The 21,141-nt window shown below is 39.3% G+C and overlaps 1 protein-coding gene across 1 annotated transcript; it reads left to right on the top strand.

Moving 5' to 3' along the window:
- Nucleotides 1-266: 266 nt before the first annotated feature.
- Nucleotides 267-20,865, top strand: LOC120530862. The gene is made up of 4 exons (XM_039755563.1): nucleotides 267-376; nucleotides 3,477-6,356; nucleotides 17,436-17,552; nucleotides 19,956-20,865. Exons 2-4 carry the CDS (start codon nucleotides 3,485-3,487, stop codon nucleotides 20,045-20,047), a joined length of 3,081 nt encoding a protein of 1,026 aa, XP_039611497.1. The 5' UTR covers nucleotides 267-376; nucleotides 3,477-3,484; the 3' UTR covers nucleotides 20,048-20,865.
- Nucleotides 20,866-21,141: the final 276 nt, after the last annotated feature.

Here is a 21,141-nt window from a genome sequence, read left to right as displayed (position 1 = left end):
AATTCCTGCTGGCTAAGAATAAGACAGTTTAACCGCAGGGAGCAACTGAAGCTCTCCGGAGTCCTAAATAACTCGAACATTGCCTGAAAGAGCAGCTCAAAGCTGCCCACCACGCGAAGGTGTTCTCTTACACTGGCAACATCACCAGGCTCTGGGCTGGGGTTTTCAGTTACCACATACCAGTGCCGCCATGAGCTCATTCTTCCCGCTGACTTGCTTATTTTATCCTGTACATTCCCATGTTGCACGTCTTCTGCTGGCGTCATCCCTCTTTCTACACCCCCCAGAGCGGCTATGCAGGAGCTTGTTGTTTCTTTCCTGAAAGTCAGGTTTAACCGCAAGGTCAGCGAGAAGACTTAACACGCCGTTATTCCTGGTGAGCTTTGTTCTGCTTGATGTGTGCACCATATTTTATGTCCTTTCACTAACCTGCAGTACTTTAAATGTTACTAACTGTGTTTCTATGCTTTTATTGATCTCTTAGTCAGCTATCAGTGTCTCCATATTACTTCTCTTGCCTTGTTTGATTTACTAAAACACTTTGAGCTCAGACTTTGTTCTTATAGATATGCATTTATGGAGATCATGCAGTTACAGAGACGCCTGACCTGCTGCTGCCATGAGCCTACATTGCAGTGTGTCACTTATACTGCTGAACAGATAATAGGCCACATGCATTAATACATATTTATTTCTAAAACATTTTTAAAGGCAGCATGGTGGCACAGTGTGGTAGCACAGCTGTCTAACAATAAGGAGATCGGGGTTTGTGTGGCGTTTGCATGTTCTGCCCAACATCAGGCTTTCTGTTATCGCCTCCAATGAGGCCAGGACTAGTCCTGTAATGCTGCTGGCCTTTCCCCATCAATTTTTTCAGGTGTCTGGCATCACCTGAACTGATGTTTCCCGCAGAAGACCACAAAATTGCAGGCTTCATCATTTTTAAAGGCTGCATCCAGTGACAAGAAAATCAATTCATCTTTAATTTAGAGAGCACCATTTACAGTTTGTGTAGAGCCAATGCTTATTTTCTTCCAGCTCCTCTACATTCAGCGCAGGCTCTAAGTTAGTCCAGTATGTGAGTAGCCCCGTGGTGAACTGGTGTCACATCTAAGGTGGGTTCCTGCCTTTCAGTTTGAGACTTCAGAGCCAATATGGCAGTTCAGAAAATACATGAATGGATTCTCTATGACCTCAGAACCTGGTCTAATTTTCACATCACATGTGTGACTGCAATAGGCCATTTACAGTAAGTAGTTGCCTCCAGTTTGGGAAATCTGACTGAAGAGTTGGAGGTATGAGGAGACTTAAAGAGCAGGGAAACAGGCAGCCATGCCTCTGGCTTGTAAAGATGATCAGTTTCTTCTTATTGACTTATTTATTTAGACACAGCCTTTATCTGACTGCCATAGCAGCTCTCAGTCCCTGGGAAGCCTCATTAGATTGTGTGGTGACTCGTAGATTCATAGATGTGATAGACTGAGACAGCGCTCGGATGTGCAACCTCTCTCCCCAAGACCTCAACATTGGGTGGAAAATGGATGAATGGAAATTGAAATGGAAATTTTACTTTGGCTTATTCAAATATCTTTTGGTATATTTACCTGGAAACACTTCATGCTTACTGATACAATATTATGTAGTGCTGAAAAGAAAGACAAATTCACATCAGAGTTTCATTTTGTCTTAACTCCTGTCACCTGCTGAAATTTCTCCCTCTTAAGAAATTGAGTGATGTAGTGCCACAGTGTGGAAAATATTCTTCTTTTGCCAAGAGGAGGATTTGTCTGCACAATATGTTATTTTAAATGTCCTTCATAATGTGAATTTCCCCTTGGGATTAATAAAGTATCTATCTATCTATCTATCTATCTATCTATCTATCTATCTATCTATCTATCTATCTATCTATCTATCTATCTATCTATTATATAGTGCCTTTCACATCTATCTATCTATTATATAGTGCCTTTCACATCTATCTATCTATCTATCTATCTATCATATAGTGCCTTTCATATCTATCTATCTATCTATCTATCTATCTATCTATCTATCTATCTATCTATCTTTCATATAGTGCCTTTCATATCTATCTATCTATCTATCTATCTAATAAAAATTACAGTAATTCTGGTTATAAACTCCATTCCTTACAATTCCACAAGATTGACATCAACACCCAGTAACTCATGAAGAAAGTTTTCATCTCATTGGTTGTGCAGTCCCAGCGGTGGATTGGTGGCGTATCCAGAGTTACCTTCTTCTTTGCTTCCCATTCTTATGGGATGGCCTCTAGCTCTTGCAACCTGCTTCTTCCATTGTTCTCGACGTTGCCTGTCAAACTCACCACTCTTATAATCAAAGGGTTTTGCTAGGAAAACACAGTGGTGGTCACTGCCACATTGGCCTGATTTAGCGGCTGTAGTCTCTCATAGTAGTGTCAGCTATGTTATATGGGTTGGAGACGATGGCACTGACCAGAAAGCAGGAGAAATAGCTGGAGGTGACAGAGTTAAAGATGGTAAGATTTGCATTGGGTGTGATGAGGACGGACAGGATTAGAAATGAGGACATTAGAGGGTCAAAGAGGCGAGATTGCATTGGTTTGGATATGTGCAGAGAAGAGATGCTGGGTATATTGGGAAAAGGATGCTAAGGACAGAGCTGCTAGGGAAGAGGAACAGAGGAAGGCCTAAGAGGAGGTTTATGGATTTGGTGAGAGAGGACATGCAGGTGAGGGATGTAACAGAGCAAGATGACGAGGATAGAAAGATATGGAAGAAGATGATCTGCTGTGGCAACCCCTAACGGGAGCAGCCGAAAGAAGAAGAAGAAGAGCCTTTCATAGTAGTGTCAGCCTTTGATTTCACAACATGAATGCCAATTTTTCATTATTTTCACTACTCCATTGCCCATCATTCAAAGTCATGTCATTAGCATTACAGCTATAAACCTCGTTCATGTGGTCCAATGCCAAAAATTACCTATCATGCTGCTATAACATCAGACAATAGAATATAGGCCGATAAGACCAGCTTTCCTATTTTTAGACTCTTATTTGGTATTTTTGTTATCACTTTTACATTTTTTTACCCTTCTTCCACATGTTTTACCTAATTTAAAATTGTCTTTCTAACCCTAGGAACTGGACATACACAAAGGTATTTGTCCATTCATTAAGGTGGATTTGTGTGTGTGAGTGTGTGTAGGATGGGTAAATCTAAATTGGTCTCCTATGACTGGATTTGGCTGTTGGTGGGTGAGTATCTCCTGTGAGGGGTTGATGCCTTGCCCAGGGTAAGTTCGCTGCCTTGTTCCTGCTGTTAATTAAATAGGTTCTTGCAACCCTGAACTGCATTAAGTGGGTTTGAAAATGAATGGCTGGGCATCAGTTATGACCATTTAGGCAATTTAATTAAACAAAATAAGTTAATAAATTGACAGTGACTTCATAATTTCTACATATTTTCCAGATGCTGAAATGGATGATTTCGACTATAGCGTTCATATAGCAGACAGAGACTGGGATGCTTTTCTCACAGAGTCAGATGAGTGCATCCTATCTCAGGCTTCCTTGGCTGACCTTGAAGATCCTTGTCTGAGCGACATTGATGATCCTGGGACCACAACAGCTGACATAAGAAGAGAAACTGAGGTTCACACATTCTCCAAGGACTGTGCTGTGCCTGACTTTTCTTTGTTTGACCCTTTAGACTTTTCAGGGTCTCCTGTCGAGAGTGATCAGTTGTGCTGCTCAGAGGGTGCGTGGCTGAAGATGGCGGAAGATATTCTTTCTGGCAGTGAAGAAGAGATGGACCTTGAATCCGTGAATACGTTCCTGGAGCAGCTTCCAAAAGTTGCAGGCCAACAGAATCCAACAACAGAACCACTGTCTTTTCAAATTCAGGATGGTGAAAACATTATGGAGTCCATTCAGTCTTTTTCTAATAATAACCCTCACTCAAAAACTGTAGGTGAGCAAAATTTCAGACATGGAGTAAATCTTCAAAGTGAAGAGTTCCCAAAGTTACTCTTTATCAACACTGATAAAGTTGAAACACAAATGGGAAGGAACTGGCCTTTGAATGTTGTCCGACATCACAGTTCTTGTAACTGTAAGGCCCACAGTGACAGATATAAGGCACCTGAGGTCAATTTAGTAGAGAGTATCAGCTGCCCAGTGAATTTAGCTTCAGCAAACTCCATGCCGGAGAGCACCCTTAGGTTCTTCAAAGAAAATGGGGAAGAACAATTCTCCATCAAAGAGGAAGTATTTCATAATAGCCCTGTTCATGTCAATCCTCCTGAAAGTGAACCCATGCCTTTCTCTGGAGATGCAGAAAAATCTGATGAAAATGTGGCTTTCCAAGGGTCATCTGGACCTTCGGGGCTTTCTCTACAGGAAATCTTTGAAGATGGGAACAAGAAGAGTCTGCCTAAGATACGCCAAGTAATGAGCAAAGAAAATGATTATATAAGGATGACTCAAAGTTCTCCTCAGATTTACTCCAGGAATGCAGAAAATGGTAGAGATGCCGAACACACCAAAAAGACAAATGCTAGTTCTGATCTTGATTTATCAACAGAAGTTACAGAAATCCATCAAATGGACCAAACGCTTAAGTCAATTGCTCCCAGTCCAATGACAAAAACAGAAAATGACGACAGCCCATACATCACCTTTACAGCTTCTGTTTCCAGTGACCTCTTTCAGGTCCCACCAAGAAACAACAAAATTGATGGCCTGTTTCTCAATCCTAAACATATAGGGAGCCAGTCTCCAGCTAGTGGATTAATCGATCTTACTTGCCATCGTTTATCTTCTTCAGATGATTGTAATGTGGGAGCTGAAGAGGCCAATATTCTCCTAGAGGACATACCCTCCAGCCAACAGTTTCCAAAAAACACATATAGCCAAGAGAGTGTCAGGCAAGACTCAGAAAAGCTTTATGACTTTCAGGACTCATCTCCTTGTTGCACACTTGTAGATGACTGGGTTCCTTCGACCCATGGAGTCTCCACTGATGCCCCTAAAATTCATGCAATCTCAGCATTTTGGGAAGAAATGGAAAAGCTAACCATCAATGACATCTTACATATCCGGCTAATGAACTGTAATAGGGATGAGGAAGAACGTTTTCTGGTGCACGATAAAGCAGTGGATCTATCAGAAACTATTCAATCCCAGTTTGCCCATCGGACAGAAGACTCCTGTTTGCCTCATGATGGTTCAAACATTTCTGAAGAAGAAAAGTGCTCATCAGGACTGGGAGTTAAAGAAAATCTCAGTTTGGATTCTGAGTCAAATAACAGCCAATTCAACTTCGGACTAAGGGACTTGGCTGAAGCTGATAAGAAAACAAACATCTCAAAAATCACTGGACTTAGAAAAAGTAGCTCCCTGATGGACTTCAAAAGGATATTGTTAGTGCCAACTGTTGAGTCTTTAACCAAACAAACAAGTAACACTCCCATCAATAAAAGTGTGAGTGCAGAGCATCTTCTAGCGTCACCTAAAACAGAGAGCATCTACAATATTACCGTTCAAATAGAGCCAAAGGGATTTAGTGTCAAAGATACAGATCAGCTAACCACTGAAGGTTTCATCGATATTCCAGTAGTACAAAACAACAGTGGGGAAGTTGTGCCATTCATAAGCAATTCCGTTCTTGGGGAATGTGCAAACACTGCTTACATGGCATCTGTACCAGAAATGTTTGAGTATTTTTTTTGTGACAGTGAATCTGACCCCAGCCATGTAATCCCTAAAGATGGTAAGACTGATGCCCTATCAGTCGCTGAAATGTATGATTACTTTTTCTCAGACTTTGGCAACGAGGTTTTGATGGCAAATCAAGGACAATGCAAATCATTTACACCTATACTTCCTCATTCCACTTCTTCTCACCAAGTGTGCGACCACTTCTTCCCCGACATTGATGAAGAAGTGGACTCAGAAGAGGACTGTGGCCCCATACGTGTGATTTCACGCATGGATGCTTTTGCACCACAGGCTGCTGGAAATCTCGCAACTCCTGAAACCTATGACTTCTTTTGCAGTGGCACCGAAATACAAGGGGATCTCTTTTCAAGGTTTTCCACGTCCTTCCGGAAACGACAGCTTACAGCTGGAATTCAAAAGTTTCTTAGAAATATGAGATCACTGCTGAGGACAAACAGTGCCAGTGAGAAGCATTCTTTGGGACGAAGACAGTCAAAGGAGCACATGGGCAAAAAGGTGAAGAGGAATCGTTCTGCAGTGAGGTTGCACTTCCTGGAGAATGACTTGCTGAGGTTTATTGAAGAGCAAACACAGAAGGCAGCTGAAACTCAGATGGCAGTGGCTGTGCCAAGTAAGACATTTTATTTTCTTTTAAAATGTAAATATGGTTTGGAAAATGAATGAATGATACCCAAAAGGCATTGTCTTAAAGTGAAAGCCATCAATTTCTTAGACTCAGTAACTGGTTGTGTACCTTTTAACTGCGATATCTGGCACCAGCCTCTTTTCTTACATACTTTACCTGTCATCACTGTGGAGGACTCTTGGCTTATTTTTATTTATCAGAACTCTTCAATTCATTACCACTTGAAGGTTTTCCATCACATAATTCGTATTTCAGGTCCTGCCACAACACGTTTGGATCTTGACTATGACATGTAATGCCAGTTTGTCATTTGTTCTGTGCGACACCATTTGATGGAGCCAATACTGGTAGTTAGGCGGCAAATAGTTCTGGAAAGCGCCCAGTGTGACATCATTATCGTGATGCCTTAAATAGCTGGCACTGTGTATGCCTGACCCGTCTGAGATTGTGGGTTGTAAAACATAAGTGTGCTACCATTTCTGAACGATTTACAGTCTAAGAATGCTTCAGTTCATTTAACATCTATATGTTTTCTTAGCACATTAGTTTTGGTGTCTGATTCTTTAAAATCCTATCATCGACTTTTGCTATATTTGCATTTCACAATGCATCTCCTCATCCATCTCATAAACATCCTGCCTTGTCTTATAACAAGCAGACATGGGCTGGCACATAGTACAGAGTCATTAACCACCTGCTGCCAAGATAGGCACCAGCTTCCTTCTGACCTGCATGTTCTGGTCATTAAATGGATGAACGTTTTGCTGATGGAAGCAATTTGTGTTCATCTGATGGACCAACACAATCATCTGTCAATGTTAAGAGCTGGGACTTATCTCAACAGTATCATGCTGATGGCAGGAGCCAGCTTTGGATGGGATGGCACTCCATTGCATAGCACACCCTCATTCATTCATTAAAGGTCAGTTTTGAGTATCCAGTTAACCTACCCTGCACATTTTTGTTATGTGTTAGGAAAACTGAAGAGCACAGACAGAGGTACCCCGCAAGACAAAAGGGATAACTTGAAAATTCCACAAAGGAAGGGAACAGACCAGGATTTAAATCCAGGACTCTGGAGCTGTAAAAGAGCAGGGCAACCCGCGTCATCATGCTGCCTTGATGCACAGATGACCGGTAACATCCTCAGGTGCTAAACAGGATTCCTGTTTTCTTCAGTCCTAGCCGGTCATCCAAGTCCTTTTTGATTGCGATGATCACTTTAATTTTTCCATGACCATGTGTACTCTATGACTTCACCGTCAGTGTCACCAAGTACTAGGCAAAGACTTCCTGAGCATTTGGGCAATAAATAAAATATCAACCAAGTACAGTATTTCAGCAAGTCTCTCATTCCTTGGTCACTATGTGTCTCAAAGTTGGTGGAACAGGAGAGGGCATCCCTTTAAAGACCCTCTTATTCAGTAGGTCAAAATAGACATACTTAGTTGGCTTTATTAAATACGAGCAGGAGTATAATCTATAACCGGTGAATTTCTCAAATGAAAGAAACAGAACATGTGGTGGGCTGGCGCCCTGCCTGGGGTTTGTTTCCTGCCTTGCGCCCTGTGTTGGCTGGGATTGGCTCCAGCAGACCCCCGTGACCCTGTAGTTAGGAGATAGCAGGTTGGATAATGGACGGATGGATGGAAGAAACAGAACATAGAAATAGAACAAATAGTTTTCTGATTCACATATTATTGTATGTTCCTCCACTCTGGATTTTGTCTGCTGTGGCTTCTCAGATGCCCTTGAAATAAACTTTCTTCTGGCATCTGAAGTGGACCTTCCAATTCTACGTCTTTTTTTCGGTGGCATGGGTATATTAGTGAAAAGCAGGACAATGATAATTCGTTACGTTATTACGTACGGAATAAGCACCACAGTGAGATGAATGTACCTTATTTACAATATATCGGAAAGAGCAACACTGAAATGGTACTGTGAGGTGGAAAGTGAGCAAATAGCACCAGAAATACGGAAAGCCAGGCACGCGCACTGGGTCGTTCACGTTTTACATCCATACAGCAGTTCCCCTTCACCCGATGAAAGGAGTCGGCCTTCTCATACTTGGACACTTCCGCCATCTCTTGGCAATTTAAAGAAACATGGGTAAAGAGTGACACACAGGGACCAAATGTGCTGCTAGATGGCGCCACTGTGAACAGCTGTTGCAACGTGCGGCCATCTTGTCGATGATAAGTACAGGGACATGGGCCAAATGTTGTGTCGGTGAAAAGATGCCCTGCGCTTCACCACGAACATTTTTCACAACCAAACATACCCCATGACATCCTCCTGGTCACAAAGGAGCCCCATGCCCAGTTTGGTGGCGATTGGACGCCCGGTGCAGATTTGTATAGCGGACAAACAAACATACATACAGTTGTGCTTGAAAGTTTGTAAATATGACCTAAAACATCATCAGATTTTCACTCAAGTCCTAAAAGTAGATAAAGAGAAACCAGTTAAACAAATGAGACAAAAATATTATGCTTGGTCATTTATTTATTAAGGGAAATGATTGAAAATTACATATTTGTGTATTTTCTCTCTTGAGATTCAGTTCATGGACAGATGTCCTTTAGAATTCTCTGATATAATTCAGAATTCATTGTTCCATCAATGAAGGCAAGCCGTCCTGGCCCAGATGCAGCAAAACAGGCCCAAACGATGATACTACCACCACCATGTTTCACAGATGGGATAAGGTTCTTATGCTGGAATGCAGTGCTTTCCTTTCTCCAAACATAACGCTTTTCATTTAAACCAAAAAGTTCTATTTTGGTCTCTTCCGTCCACAAAACATTTTTCCAATAGCCTTATGATTTGTCCACGTGATCTTTTAGCAAACTGCAGACGAGCAGCAATGTTTTTTTTGGAGAGCAGTGGTGTTCTCCTTGCAACCCTGCCATGCACACCATTGTTGCTCAGTGTTCTCCTGATGGTGGACTCATGAACATGAACATTAGCCAATGTGAGAGAGGCCTTCAGTTGCTTAGAAGTTACCCTGAGGTTCTTTGTGACCTCGCCGACTATTACACGTCTTGCTCTTGGACTGATCTTTGTTGGTCGACCACTCCTGGGGAGGGTAACAATGGTCTTGAATTTCCTCCATTTGTACACAATCTATCTGACTGTGGATTGGTGGAGTCCAAACTCTTTAGATGCTTTTGTAACCTTTTCCAGCCTGATGAGCATCAACAACTCTTTTTGTGAGGTCCTCAAAAATCTCCTTTGTTCGTGCCATGATACACTTCCACAAACATGTGTTGTGAAGAGCAGACTTTGATAGATCCTGTTCTTTAAATAACACAGGGTGCCCACTCACACCTGATGGTCATCCCATTGATTGAAAACACCGGACTCTAATTTCACCTTCAAAATAACTGCTAATCCTAGAGGTTCACATACTTTTGACACTCACAAATATGTAATATTCGATCATTTTCCTTAATAAATAAATGACCAAGTATAATATTTTTGTCTCATTTGTTTAACTGGCTTCTCTTTATCTACTTTTAGGACTTGAGTGAAAATCTGATGATGTTTTAGTTCATATTTATGCAGAAATATAGAAAATTCTAAAGGGTTCACAAACTTTCAAGCACCACTGTACACATATACATCGACTCTGCTTTATATATTAGATGTAGAAGACAGGGAGGGATGAACAAAAGCAGAACACAAAGCGCTAAATAAAAAAAACAAGCTTTCAGCCATTCTAGACCCAGCCTAGTTAGTTAAGTTCCTGTCTAGTAGAGGCGAAGGCTCGCGAAGTGGCCCAGAGCACAAAATGCTCCGTTATTGTCTACGATTTATGTGTTTATCTATTATATTGAAAGAGACAACCTCTCTCTTCATCTTATGGTTACCCTTTGAAAGGAAAATAGAGAGACAGAGAAGGACCAGCATACCCCTAAAATTAAAAAAAAAAAATTCAATTTTGTGTCAAATCCTTTGTATGTCATGTAGCTCATTGGAGCCTCAGAACTGTAGGAACGTTTTTTTATCTCGGATAGCTTTGTTTGTCAATGTTGCTTTAGAGTTCTGTTTGATTGAGGGAGTCAGGCAGTGGGTGTGACCAACATGAGACTGGTGACAGGTGACCCAAATGAACCGTGGTCATTGGCTAAACCATTCAAAGAGATAGCCTGAGTGTTTAATTGATCAGATTAAAATGTGAAAGGATCAAGGGTTGCTGGATCATATTGCTTAATAATGTAATAAATATCAAATTTCAGGGTTTAAATTCCTCCAGTGCTGTTTACCTGTTGATACTGTATGTTTTTTCAAGGATATCTGATAAAATTCAAAAATACATGAAGATTCAGGAAGCTCAATATTCTGTTTCATTAAACATTAATAGGAAATGAATTGCCAGTGTCATAGGGTGGTCTTATATCTTATGTTTGTTGTGGAGGTGTCCTAGAAATGGTTCAAGTTCAGCATGAGATAATAACAGCAGAACACCACCAGAGGGCAGCAATGACAATAATAAAAATACTGACAGCAGAGGTCTACTTAGACAATAGGGAGACACTGAAATTCCACCTAAAAGACGCGGCCACTCTCTGGACTGAACTCTCATCTCATCCAACATTTTGTTCCTTCATGGTTTTTTTTTTTTTTTGAGTATTTCATATCAGTAATAGTGCTAGAGCGAAGGAAATAACTGAAATTGAATAAAATAGCTAATAGATAAATAAATCAGCATGAGGTCTATCAAATCTGTTTAATCACCAGAGTCTCTAGACAATAATTAATCACGGTCTTTAGAGCCTTTTCAAATAGTTGCCAACACCTTTGCTTGTATTACACATTGCTTGCATATTTCCGCACGCCCAAAATGGTTGACCTGGCATTGTAATGCTGTGCTTCTGTCTTGCCATCCTGTTGGCAGCTTGCTCTAATATGAGACAGTAACACATAAAAAAAGGAGCGGTTTACACACAATGAAGTACTTCTGTGTGACTAAGATTTTTATTACATTTAAACTTGATCGTGTTTCTTTGTTGTTACTGAATGACAGCCATAATTTTTTGTTTCATTTGTCTGAGTTAAACAATTATTAACTTAATAAGATTACTTCAGGGCCAACTCCTTAGAGTGGCTGGGGAGTTGGGATGTGTGTATAATACATGCAGTAAGCAGGGACACTGCAGCAAAACAGGCATTAGTTCTTTTTTGTTTTTGTATGAATTGTCCATTTTTATTATGAAAAGGTCATGAAGCATCTCTCAGAGACCATAGTTAGATTATATAATAGAAATATGGAAATGCAAGAGACTATATTATCTCACAATCAGAATACAGTATTTGGGTTTCTCTTGTGGATGAGTAACACACCTCAAGGAGCTCAAAAGTAAGTTGGGGTGTTAACCAAGTCACCCTGTTTAAAATCAAAAACTTGAAACAGGCATACGATGGCACCTAAACTAAAAATAGGCAAGTGCTGCTGAATCTATCTATCTTTCTAATCTATCTATCTATCACCCAGTGTTAAATACAAAGGGCTCAGTAGAGCAGGTTTGGCTTTTGGAGACCTCCTTCCTGAGGTAGTTCCAGTCCGAAATGCAAAGCCTCATTCCAGGGACATCTGTTTTTATACCATCCGGACTGGAAAGAATCAGTTGCACTGAGGTGTCTCCTCGGCATTATGGAGGTAAAAAGAGATAATACTATTAGCAACAGCACCCCCTCTCATCCTGGTGTGTTATTGCATACCACAAGTTAGCCCGGAAAGCAATCCTCTGACACGCGTGCCTGTGTGCGTGACACTCTCTGATCATTGACTTATCCACCCATCAGTCTGTCCCCTTGACATCCCTTTAACACAGAAAAATGCCAAAAAAAGTATAGCAATCTCAAATTAAGGTAAAGACACAAGGTGTGTGATAAAAGGGAAAATAGAGCAAGAAAGGATTCTTCAAAAGAGAAACAAAGCTAGGACCTATCCAGGTGGTTGTTTGCCTGCTTGTGGCAAGTGTGGCTCCAGCCCTCTATCAATCTCCATTCCATTATTATTTGTTCTCATACCTCCTGTCTCACTCTTCTTTTTCTCTGTCTAACTGCATCTCTGTATTGTCAAAATTCTTCTCCCAGCTCAGTTATTTATTCATTTTTTCATAATGAGTGGCTTTTAAAGCTCATAGATAATTCTGCTACGTCTAGAGCTGCCACCAAGTCTTAGTGCCCATTGGAGGTCCCTGAAACCTTTACGCCACTGAGCACCAAAGTGTAATAAAGCCACCAGATGCTTAAGATTGATCCTGGGCTTTCAGTCTTTGTAGGATTCTCCTACACATTGGGACAGAGAACATGTAGGCACTGCTGTTGACCAGATTCTGTAAATGGACTCCATCTCCCTGGCGAAGCCCTGTTAGACCAGATACTGAGTAGCTCATCTCTTAGCTTTGATGCACGTCAAGATGGAGTGAAAGCCTTGTAACACTGCAGACGTCACTAGGGATTGCCCCATTTTAATCTTATTTCTTTCACTGTCTCTGTCTGTACTTGGTCTAGTTTCTCCTCCTTCTGAACAGAAACCCACATTTTAGACTTTGGGCCACATTCTTAGGATGGTCACCTCACCACAGTGTGTGTTTGAGTGTATATCAGCATATAGTCAGTGAGGTGCCGCGGTCTGACATGAATCCACTCAGTGTCTGTGTCGAGTATGTCAATACTCCCAATGCTGTGCATTTTTTCCCAGCGCTTCTGTTCTTTTGCAATGTTAAATCAGCCTGATGAGAATAAATGTTGGTGTCTTTCCTGTGATGACTGGCACCCCATCCAGGGTTGGTTACTGTCTTTTGCTGCTGGGATAGGGTCTGGTCCTCCATAACTGTAAAATTGTATCAATAAGGAAAGCAAACACAAAGAGTAAGAAAGTGCATGCACAAGTAACAAGAATTACCCATAAGTCCAATTTGGACCTTCTGTCTAACAGGTGTCAGGTACCCTATGTGATTGAAAGGCCACTTAGGCCACTGTTCTCTCTCCTTACATTAGGTTATCTCTTTTTTCCATTTGCACCAAGTTCTGGCCACCCTTCCTTGTGGTCTGAGAGCTGCCTATCTAGCTGTGGGATGTGGTGGTTATTTTAAACTCTACCTGGAATTCATTTGTAAGCTATCCTGGAATCAATCAGAGACAGACTAAGCCATATCACTGACTGATGAACCTTACCACTCTGGTCTATTCCATGGACATCAGGGCACCTTCCTGTACTTCTTAACTCACTTCTTGGGGAACTTATTTGGATCTCTCTGCAAGTTCCCAGCACTCACCCAAATTAGCAATACTCCCAATGTTTGAAGATCTGGACAAACAAAATAAATAGGACTAAGACCTCTAGCAGTAAGCCAGTTACCGAGAATCTCTTCTCACTGGTGTCAATGCGAGTGTAACCCTCATGCGTCATGCAGGATATTAATTAAGACTGTTTCTTTCATAACTTAAATGTTCCCCTTCTCAGGTATATCATTATATTCATCCTCCTCTTTATCTTCTCCTAGCTCTGGCATGCAGTACTCTGTGTGTGTCTGCTTGTGTGTGTATGGATAAATCTTTATCTGTGTGTAAGTGGTTATGTTTTCATATATTATCATGGCAGTATTGATACCCAGAGTAACATTAAAGAGACCAAACAATATAATAAAATTGCTGACATGGATGGATACAGGGAGAAAGTAAACTAGAAAAAATGGACTAAATGACCCAGAACTGGAATAAGATGGAAAGAAGAATGCTAAAGCCTTCTCTGGACCCATCTTGTTATCCCTTATCTATTATGTGGGATTGTTTACCAACTTGCATGAAGCATTCCCTTCTTGATCTCTAATCTCTCTCTGTATCTATCTTTCTTTTCTATCTCAATCCTGGACCCTCCTCTTCCATCTTGATAAGCTTTTGCCAACTCCAGACACAATCCTTCTGGCTTTGAGATGGTTTTGAATCTATTACTTGCATGGTCAGATGTAGACCAACTCTTCCCCAGGAATTACCAGATGAAAACTTCCCACCTCCTGTTGCCCATAAAAAGACACATCTCCTAGGCAGCACGCTATCTGACTACTCTATTACAGTGACAGCACAGTCTCAAAAGTTCCCACCTGGGCCTGTGGACCCACTAGAAAGGCATGAAACCTCTTGTCTTCCCTTACTTACTTTCACACTCACTTGCAAGGGAAAACTGCACACTTCTGCACACTCTTCTCTCACTTAGGCTGCCTACCACACCTTCATGCCATCCAGCACTCATTCAGAGTGTCCTCCTCCTTTTGACCCTTTTGTCTCTGCACTCTCTTCTTTACAGCCTATTTTGCTTCCACTGTGGTTCTTCCCCTGCTTTGTGCATCCTGTTCCATTCTGGAGGCACCATTTCCAATGGAAATTTCTAAATCCATCAACACATACCCTCAAAATGAATGTGTGCACGGTATGTTTGTGTACCATAACTAAATTATAACAGAATGAATTTTATGCAGTTATCTATCTCCTAAAAATTCCCAACCCCACATCAGATTATTTTTCACAGGTGATATTACTTAATTCACATAAACAAAGCAATTATCAACAGCTGACCTGCTTAATTATGCACCAGTGAATTCAGTTTGCCTTTGAACTGGTTCACCAGACATTCCTAAGTGGAACAAATAAGCTGTGTCTGAGGCTTTGTGCCGTATAAATCAAAGACCGATACACACTCACACCCACCATATGAATTCAATAATTGAGCAGAAGTATTCGTGTCACTTTTATTTTTTGTAAGCATAGTCTTGCCTTGTTGTCTTCATCTATTTATGTAAGAACTTGTTAGCGAAACAAAGAAATGTATCTATTGATGATACAGGGTCTTTAATATCTATGTGTTATGTAGTGGCCTGTCTATCTATCTATCTATCTATCTATCTATCTATCTATCTATCTATCTATCTATCTATCTATCTATCTATCTATCTCTTATATAGTGCCTTTCATATCTATCTATCTATCTATCTATCTATCTATCTATCTATCTATCTATCTATCTATCTATCTATCTATTATATAGTGCCTTTCACATCTATCTATCTATCTATCTATTTATCTATCTATCTATCTATCATATAGTGCCTTTCATATCTATCTATCTATCTATCTATCTATCTATCTATCTATCTATCTATCTATCATATAGTGTCTATCTATCTATCTATCTATCTATCTATCTATCTATCTATTATATAGTGTCTTTCATATCTATCTATCTATCTATCTATCTATCTATCTATCTATCTATCTATCTATCTATCTATTATATAGTGCCTTTCACATCTATCTATCTATCTATCTATCTATCTGTCTATCTATCTATCTATCTATCTATCTATCTATTATATACTGTCTATCTATCTATCTATCTATCTATCTATCTATCTATCTATCTATCTATCTATCTATCTATCTATCTATCTATCTATTATATAGTGTCTTTCATATCTATCTATCTATCTATCTGTCTGTCTATTATATAGTGCCATTCATATCTATCTGTCTATCTATCTATCTAAATTCAAGTAAGAATTTCACTATATTCTGTACATGTGACAATAATGACCCCATGAACCTATCACTGTATAGCACATTTAATTTCTTGTTTATCTATCTACATACGTATCTGCGACCATCTCAGTGCCTGTGACCTGCAGGATTAGTTTAGATTAGAGTGAGTTCAAACCTTATTTTCTTGTAGCACAAGTAAGTGCATATGTGACACAGAAGATTAAGCAGTACACAAGAGTCCAGTTAGAATGAAGTAACATAAGACATTTGTCAGACAAGACAAGACCATTCAGTCTCTCGAGCTCATTTGGTCAGCTAATGGTTAATTTGTCCCAATATCTCATCCAGATACTTTCCACAATATGACATGCCCATCAGTCCCAGAATGCACCTGGTTGCTCTCTTCTGCACACCTTCTAGAGTTGCCATGTCTTTTTCTCTGGCTTGGTGACCATAACTGCACATAATGTTCATGATTAGGCCTCACTAGTTCACTATACAGTCTGAGAATATCCCTTGATTTATATTCACCAGTTTTTATAACATAGCCAAATATTTTTTCCTTTGTAATTGCTTCTGCACATTGTATAGACAATAAGAATATTGTGTCAATACAAACCTCCAAATCATTTTCAGAGATTGCATCTTGTAAGGCGATGTCTCCCATCTTGTCTGTATAACTAATGTTCCTTCTGCTTGTGTGCATTTTCCTACATTAAACTTCATTTTCCAAGTTCTGAACAATTTTGAAATGTTTTTGTGTTTCTGCCTTGTTTCAAAATTAAATGTCATCTGCAAATTTCACAAGTTTACTAACCACACAAGAATCTATGTCATTAATATAAATTAGAAAAAGTAAGGACCCAAGTGGTGCCGATAAATATGCAACAAAGAAACAGTGAGTTTTTATCCATAGTTAGAATGTGACAGGCGATAGATCATCACAGATAAACTAAATAAAGGGAGAAAGCAAAAGAGAGTGTGATCTGTAAAGCTAACGGAGTGCTGACTAGGAATTACATGACAAGTTTTTGTAACCCTGAGAAAGCTGGGCTCCAAAGATCTGAGGAGTTTTGTTAATCTAGGTTTTGGCCCAAATCCTGTCATAGGGTTCATAAATACAACTCACACCACACCAATTTTAGGATGTCCTGTTGATCCAACTTGCTACAGTATGTGGAATGTGGATAGAAACTGAGCATACATGCAGTTTATTCTGCACAGACATACAGTATAGTGAGACATCACTTTTTATAGACTGTAGATGGCCAAGGACTAATGAAAAGAAGAAACATTCTTCATATTATTTTGTTTTTTTTAATTGTATGAGTAAAAGTGAGTAGACAAATATTTTATTTTCTTAAGCATATGAACCGGTAGCTCATTTGGATATTTTTCACAAAAGTCTAGCATAGTCTAGTTTCCTTTAGTTATCATTTTTCATTTTGTTGATTCTAATGTACTGTATGGTGATTTAGTTATTGTTGTTTAATCTGTTGTGACGCATTTTTTCAGGAAAGGAGAACTTCCTTTTAACATTTGATCACACAGATATGTGTTTAGTGTGCATTGCCTTTGCATCGTGGGCTATGAGATCAGCTAACCTGCAAAGCCCTGACATGTGGAAAACTGGTAAGTGAAACTGTTTGGATAGATCAGAAAATTAAAAAAAAATCCATCTTTTGATTTGAGAGACTTGTTTATATAAAAGAAAAATTGACATTCAGCTATGGTAATGGAAAATTAAAACGTATTATTGCTAAAAGTAGAAATTAAAAAAAAAGTATTACTTTTCAACATCATTCCCTTACTTTCCACAGAATTCCTACTATTTTTCCTGCTGCTTAATTCTGGCCATTTCTCTCCATTGCCTGAATGCTTCTATCTGAAGTTTTCTGCCACTTCTTATCTTTTCGATTTATTTCTTCACCAACATTTAACTTACACATGTTTCTCCATATCATGTTAAACTTGTACATACTGTGGATTCAATCGATTTAACCAAAATATTTGACTATCGAATGTTATATTCTCTCACTTTAACAGTAAATTATAGTTAATGCAACAGTACAGTGTGCAGCACAGTGGTTGGCACTGCTGCTTTTTGGATTCAGTAACCTCAGATTTAATGGCTTAATTAGCTGTTATTCATGTTTCAATGTTTTCCCCTTATTTATGTGAATTATTTTTCGGAGGACTCCTGTTTTCTCCCACATCCCCAAAGATGAGTGCATCAGATTAATTGCCAATTCCAAATTGGCCCTCTGATTGTGTGTGCAAGAGTTGACCCACAATGCACTGGTATTGACAGTGTATCCCTTCATTGCACCTGTTGCTTCCAGAATTAATTCCTGTCCCCACAACTTTAAATTGGATTATTTAGGTTTAAGAATGTCACATTAACAGTATATCTTATGATTGTACAGTCCATACTTGCTACTAGTGACAATCAGCCATATATGCTCAATAGTATAGTAAGTACTGCATAATCACCATGGGATCACCACAGTGTACATGTGCATACAAATTGATTTTACACTCTCATTTATCTCTCACGTATCTATCTATCTATCTATCTATCTATCTATCTATTATATAGTGCCTTTCATATCTATCTATCTATCTATCTATCTATCTATCTATCTATCTATCTATCTATCTATCTATCTATCTATTATATAGTGCCTTTCATATTTATCTATCTATCTATCTATCTATCTATCTATCTATCTATCTATCTATCTATCTATCTATCTATCTATCAGTTCATTTAGAAAGTATTCAGATCCCTTCACCTTTTTTTTTGCATTTCATTAAGTTGCAGCCATAATTTAAAATCATTTTAATTAATTTTTTCAATGCATAAAGCAACACTCAGTGACAGAAAATTACTTAATAAAAACAGGATTTTAGAATCTTATTAAACATCAAAAACTGAAATATCACAATAACGCAATTATTCTCGGTACCTTTACTCAGTACTTAGTTGAAGCCCCTCTGGCAGCCATTCCAGCTCGGGGTCTCCCTTGGTCTGTAGTAACAAGCTTCACACGACTGATTTTGGGGAGTTTCTGCTATTCTTCTCTGCAGAATTTCTTGATGAGGGAAAAAATGAATTGAAATTGTTTTAGCATAAAGCTACAATATAAAAAATGTGAAAAAGTGAAGGGGTGTGAATACCTTCTGAAGGCTCTTCATCTTTTACATGGTGTCTTAAATATCTATTCACTGTGCTATTACTGGTGCTGTTTTAAATTAAAATAGATTGATTTTTTTTGTAGACCAGCAGATTAAATATGAGAAGTCTGGCTTACTTTCTAACAATCGAATTATAGCAGCCATATCACCTGAGCTTCTGAACAAGTCATCCACCTAAAGCTAAGCATGTTCAGGCCTGGCCAGTATCTGAATGGCAGTCCATCTAGGAAAAGCTGGTTGCTGCTTGAAAAACTATTGGATAGACTGGGGGGGGGCACTTACCCTGTGTTCTGTGTGTGGATCCCAATGCCTAGCGCAGTGATGGGGACACTGTGCTGTAAATATGGTGCCGTCCTTCAAATGAGACATAAAATCGAGGTCCTGACTCTATGTGGTCATTTGAGATCCCAGAGCATCTTTCAAGAAGAGCAGGGTGTACCCCAGTGTCCCAGCTAAATTGACCGTCATGGGCTTGTCTACCTGGCCCCCTAATCATGCCCTGTCTGTCACTGACTAACTATTTCTCACCTCTTCACCACCTAATAGCTAATGTGTGCTGATTGTATGGTGCAGTAATGGCTGCCGTCATATCATCCAGCTGTAACCATCCAGGTGGGTGCTACACATTGGTGGTGGTTGAAGTGGTTCCCCTCCGTCTATATAAAATGCTTTGAGTAAAGCAATATTTAAATGTAAAGAATTATTATTATTAAGATTAAATGTATTTATAAAAATATCAAATGAATGCTTGTTTTATAAACCTGATTTTTAGAAAAAGGAAAAAAAAGTTTGCTTTATCACAGAAATGTAAACTAATTTCTAAACTCTTCTCCACAGCTTTGTTAGCAAATGTGAGTGCCATTTCTGCAATCCGGTACTTCCGAAGATATGTCAAAGAAGACAAAGTAAAAGTGTGTGAGCTTCTGTAAAAGTCATGCCCTTCACATCTTCATTTACTGTATGGATCAGGACAGGAGAGAATTAGACGAATGGTAAATCAAGACTGACTGTGTGACTCTTCGTGCTGAAGGCCTAATAGTTTTCACAATTCCGCAGCGGAGTGAACTGAGCCTTGATGTTTTTTCATTCTTTTCAGAAACTTTTGGAAATTATGCAACTTTTGGTCAATTCCTTGGTTCTTTTACTGCAGATTGTATAGAATGTAAATAGTTCAAATGAAAATATATACAGTAACTTTTAAAGGTATTTTTGTAACAGCAGAGAATGTTCTTGGTTATATGTGCTAGTAGGAGATATATTTTTGTACACTAACTGCAATATGTTGATGATGAGCTTATTCGCAAGTCTGTTACACTGCAGGAAAGCGGATGTGTGTGTGGAAAGTGTCAGAGGAGTCAGTGGACTAAAAGGCGTGACGGTAACTAATTTAGTACGCTAATCAACAAGCAAGAAAATGTTTTATGCGCAGTATAAATTCTTTAGTGGTCCAAACCTTCTGATCAAACTGATGGAATTCTAACTCATAATGAACATTATGAAGGTACCATTTACTGTCTATATATGGGTGGGCCAAAGAGCATCAAAGGGACTCTGGGTTGGATTGGATACGGGTTGATGCTTTACTAGGCCAAGATCTGATAAAATATTAAAAACTGAATGATCAAAAAACTTTTTTCAAAGCTTCAGCCTTTAGTTGCAGATTATGTGTACAACATTTTAGCCTGGAATGTGTTCCCAATTAATGCTGCTTTTTGACCACATAGAATTAAATAATTTAACAAACTAATGACATTATTTTATTTTCATTTTATAGGCAATGTTTTATGCAAAGGTATTGTGGACACTAGTGGATGTAGGCCAGACATAAGCATGCTGTCTGCTTTAGAAATATTATACAAAAGGTAAGGTTAATGTAACAAAATGGATGAGTTCAGTTCACTGAAAGCGGGATCAAAGCCAGCAGAACTGCAGTTAGACTTTCTTCCCATAAGTCATCCATTTTCCAAATTTGATTGGTCCAATGCAAGGTTGTTGGATGATTTCCCTCGTACCACTGGGCACA

This window comes from Polypterus senegalus, chromosome 6 (genome assembly GCF_016835505.1).
Source record: "Polypterus senegalus isolate Bchr_013 chromosome 6, ASM1683550v1, whole genome shotgun sequence".
NCBI classification, from domain to species: Eukaryota; Metazoa; Chordata; class Cladistia; order Polypteriformes; family Polypteridae; genus Polypterus; species Polypterus senegalus.
This window is presented reverse-complemented; position numbering and strand designations above follow the sequence as displayed.

Excerpts from the sequence above, each read along its gene's own strand:
- LOC120530862 (XM_039755563.1), top strand. The coding sequence starts at position 3,485 with ATGGATGATTTCGACTATAGCGTTCATATAGCAGACAGAGACTGGGAT. Across the intron at positions 6,357-17,435 it reads GATGGCAGTGGCTGTGCCAA|GAAAGGAGAACTTCCTTTTA; the intron begins GTAAGACATTTT and ends GCATTTTTTCAG. Across the intron at positions 17,553-19,955 it reads CCCTGACATGTGGAAAACTG|CTTTGTTAGCAAATGTGAGT; the intron begins GTAAGTGAAACT and ends TCTTCTCCACAG.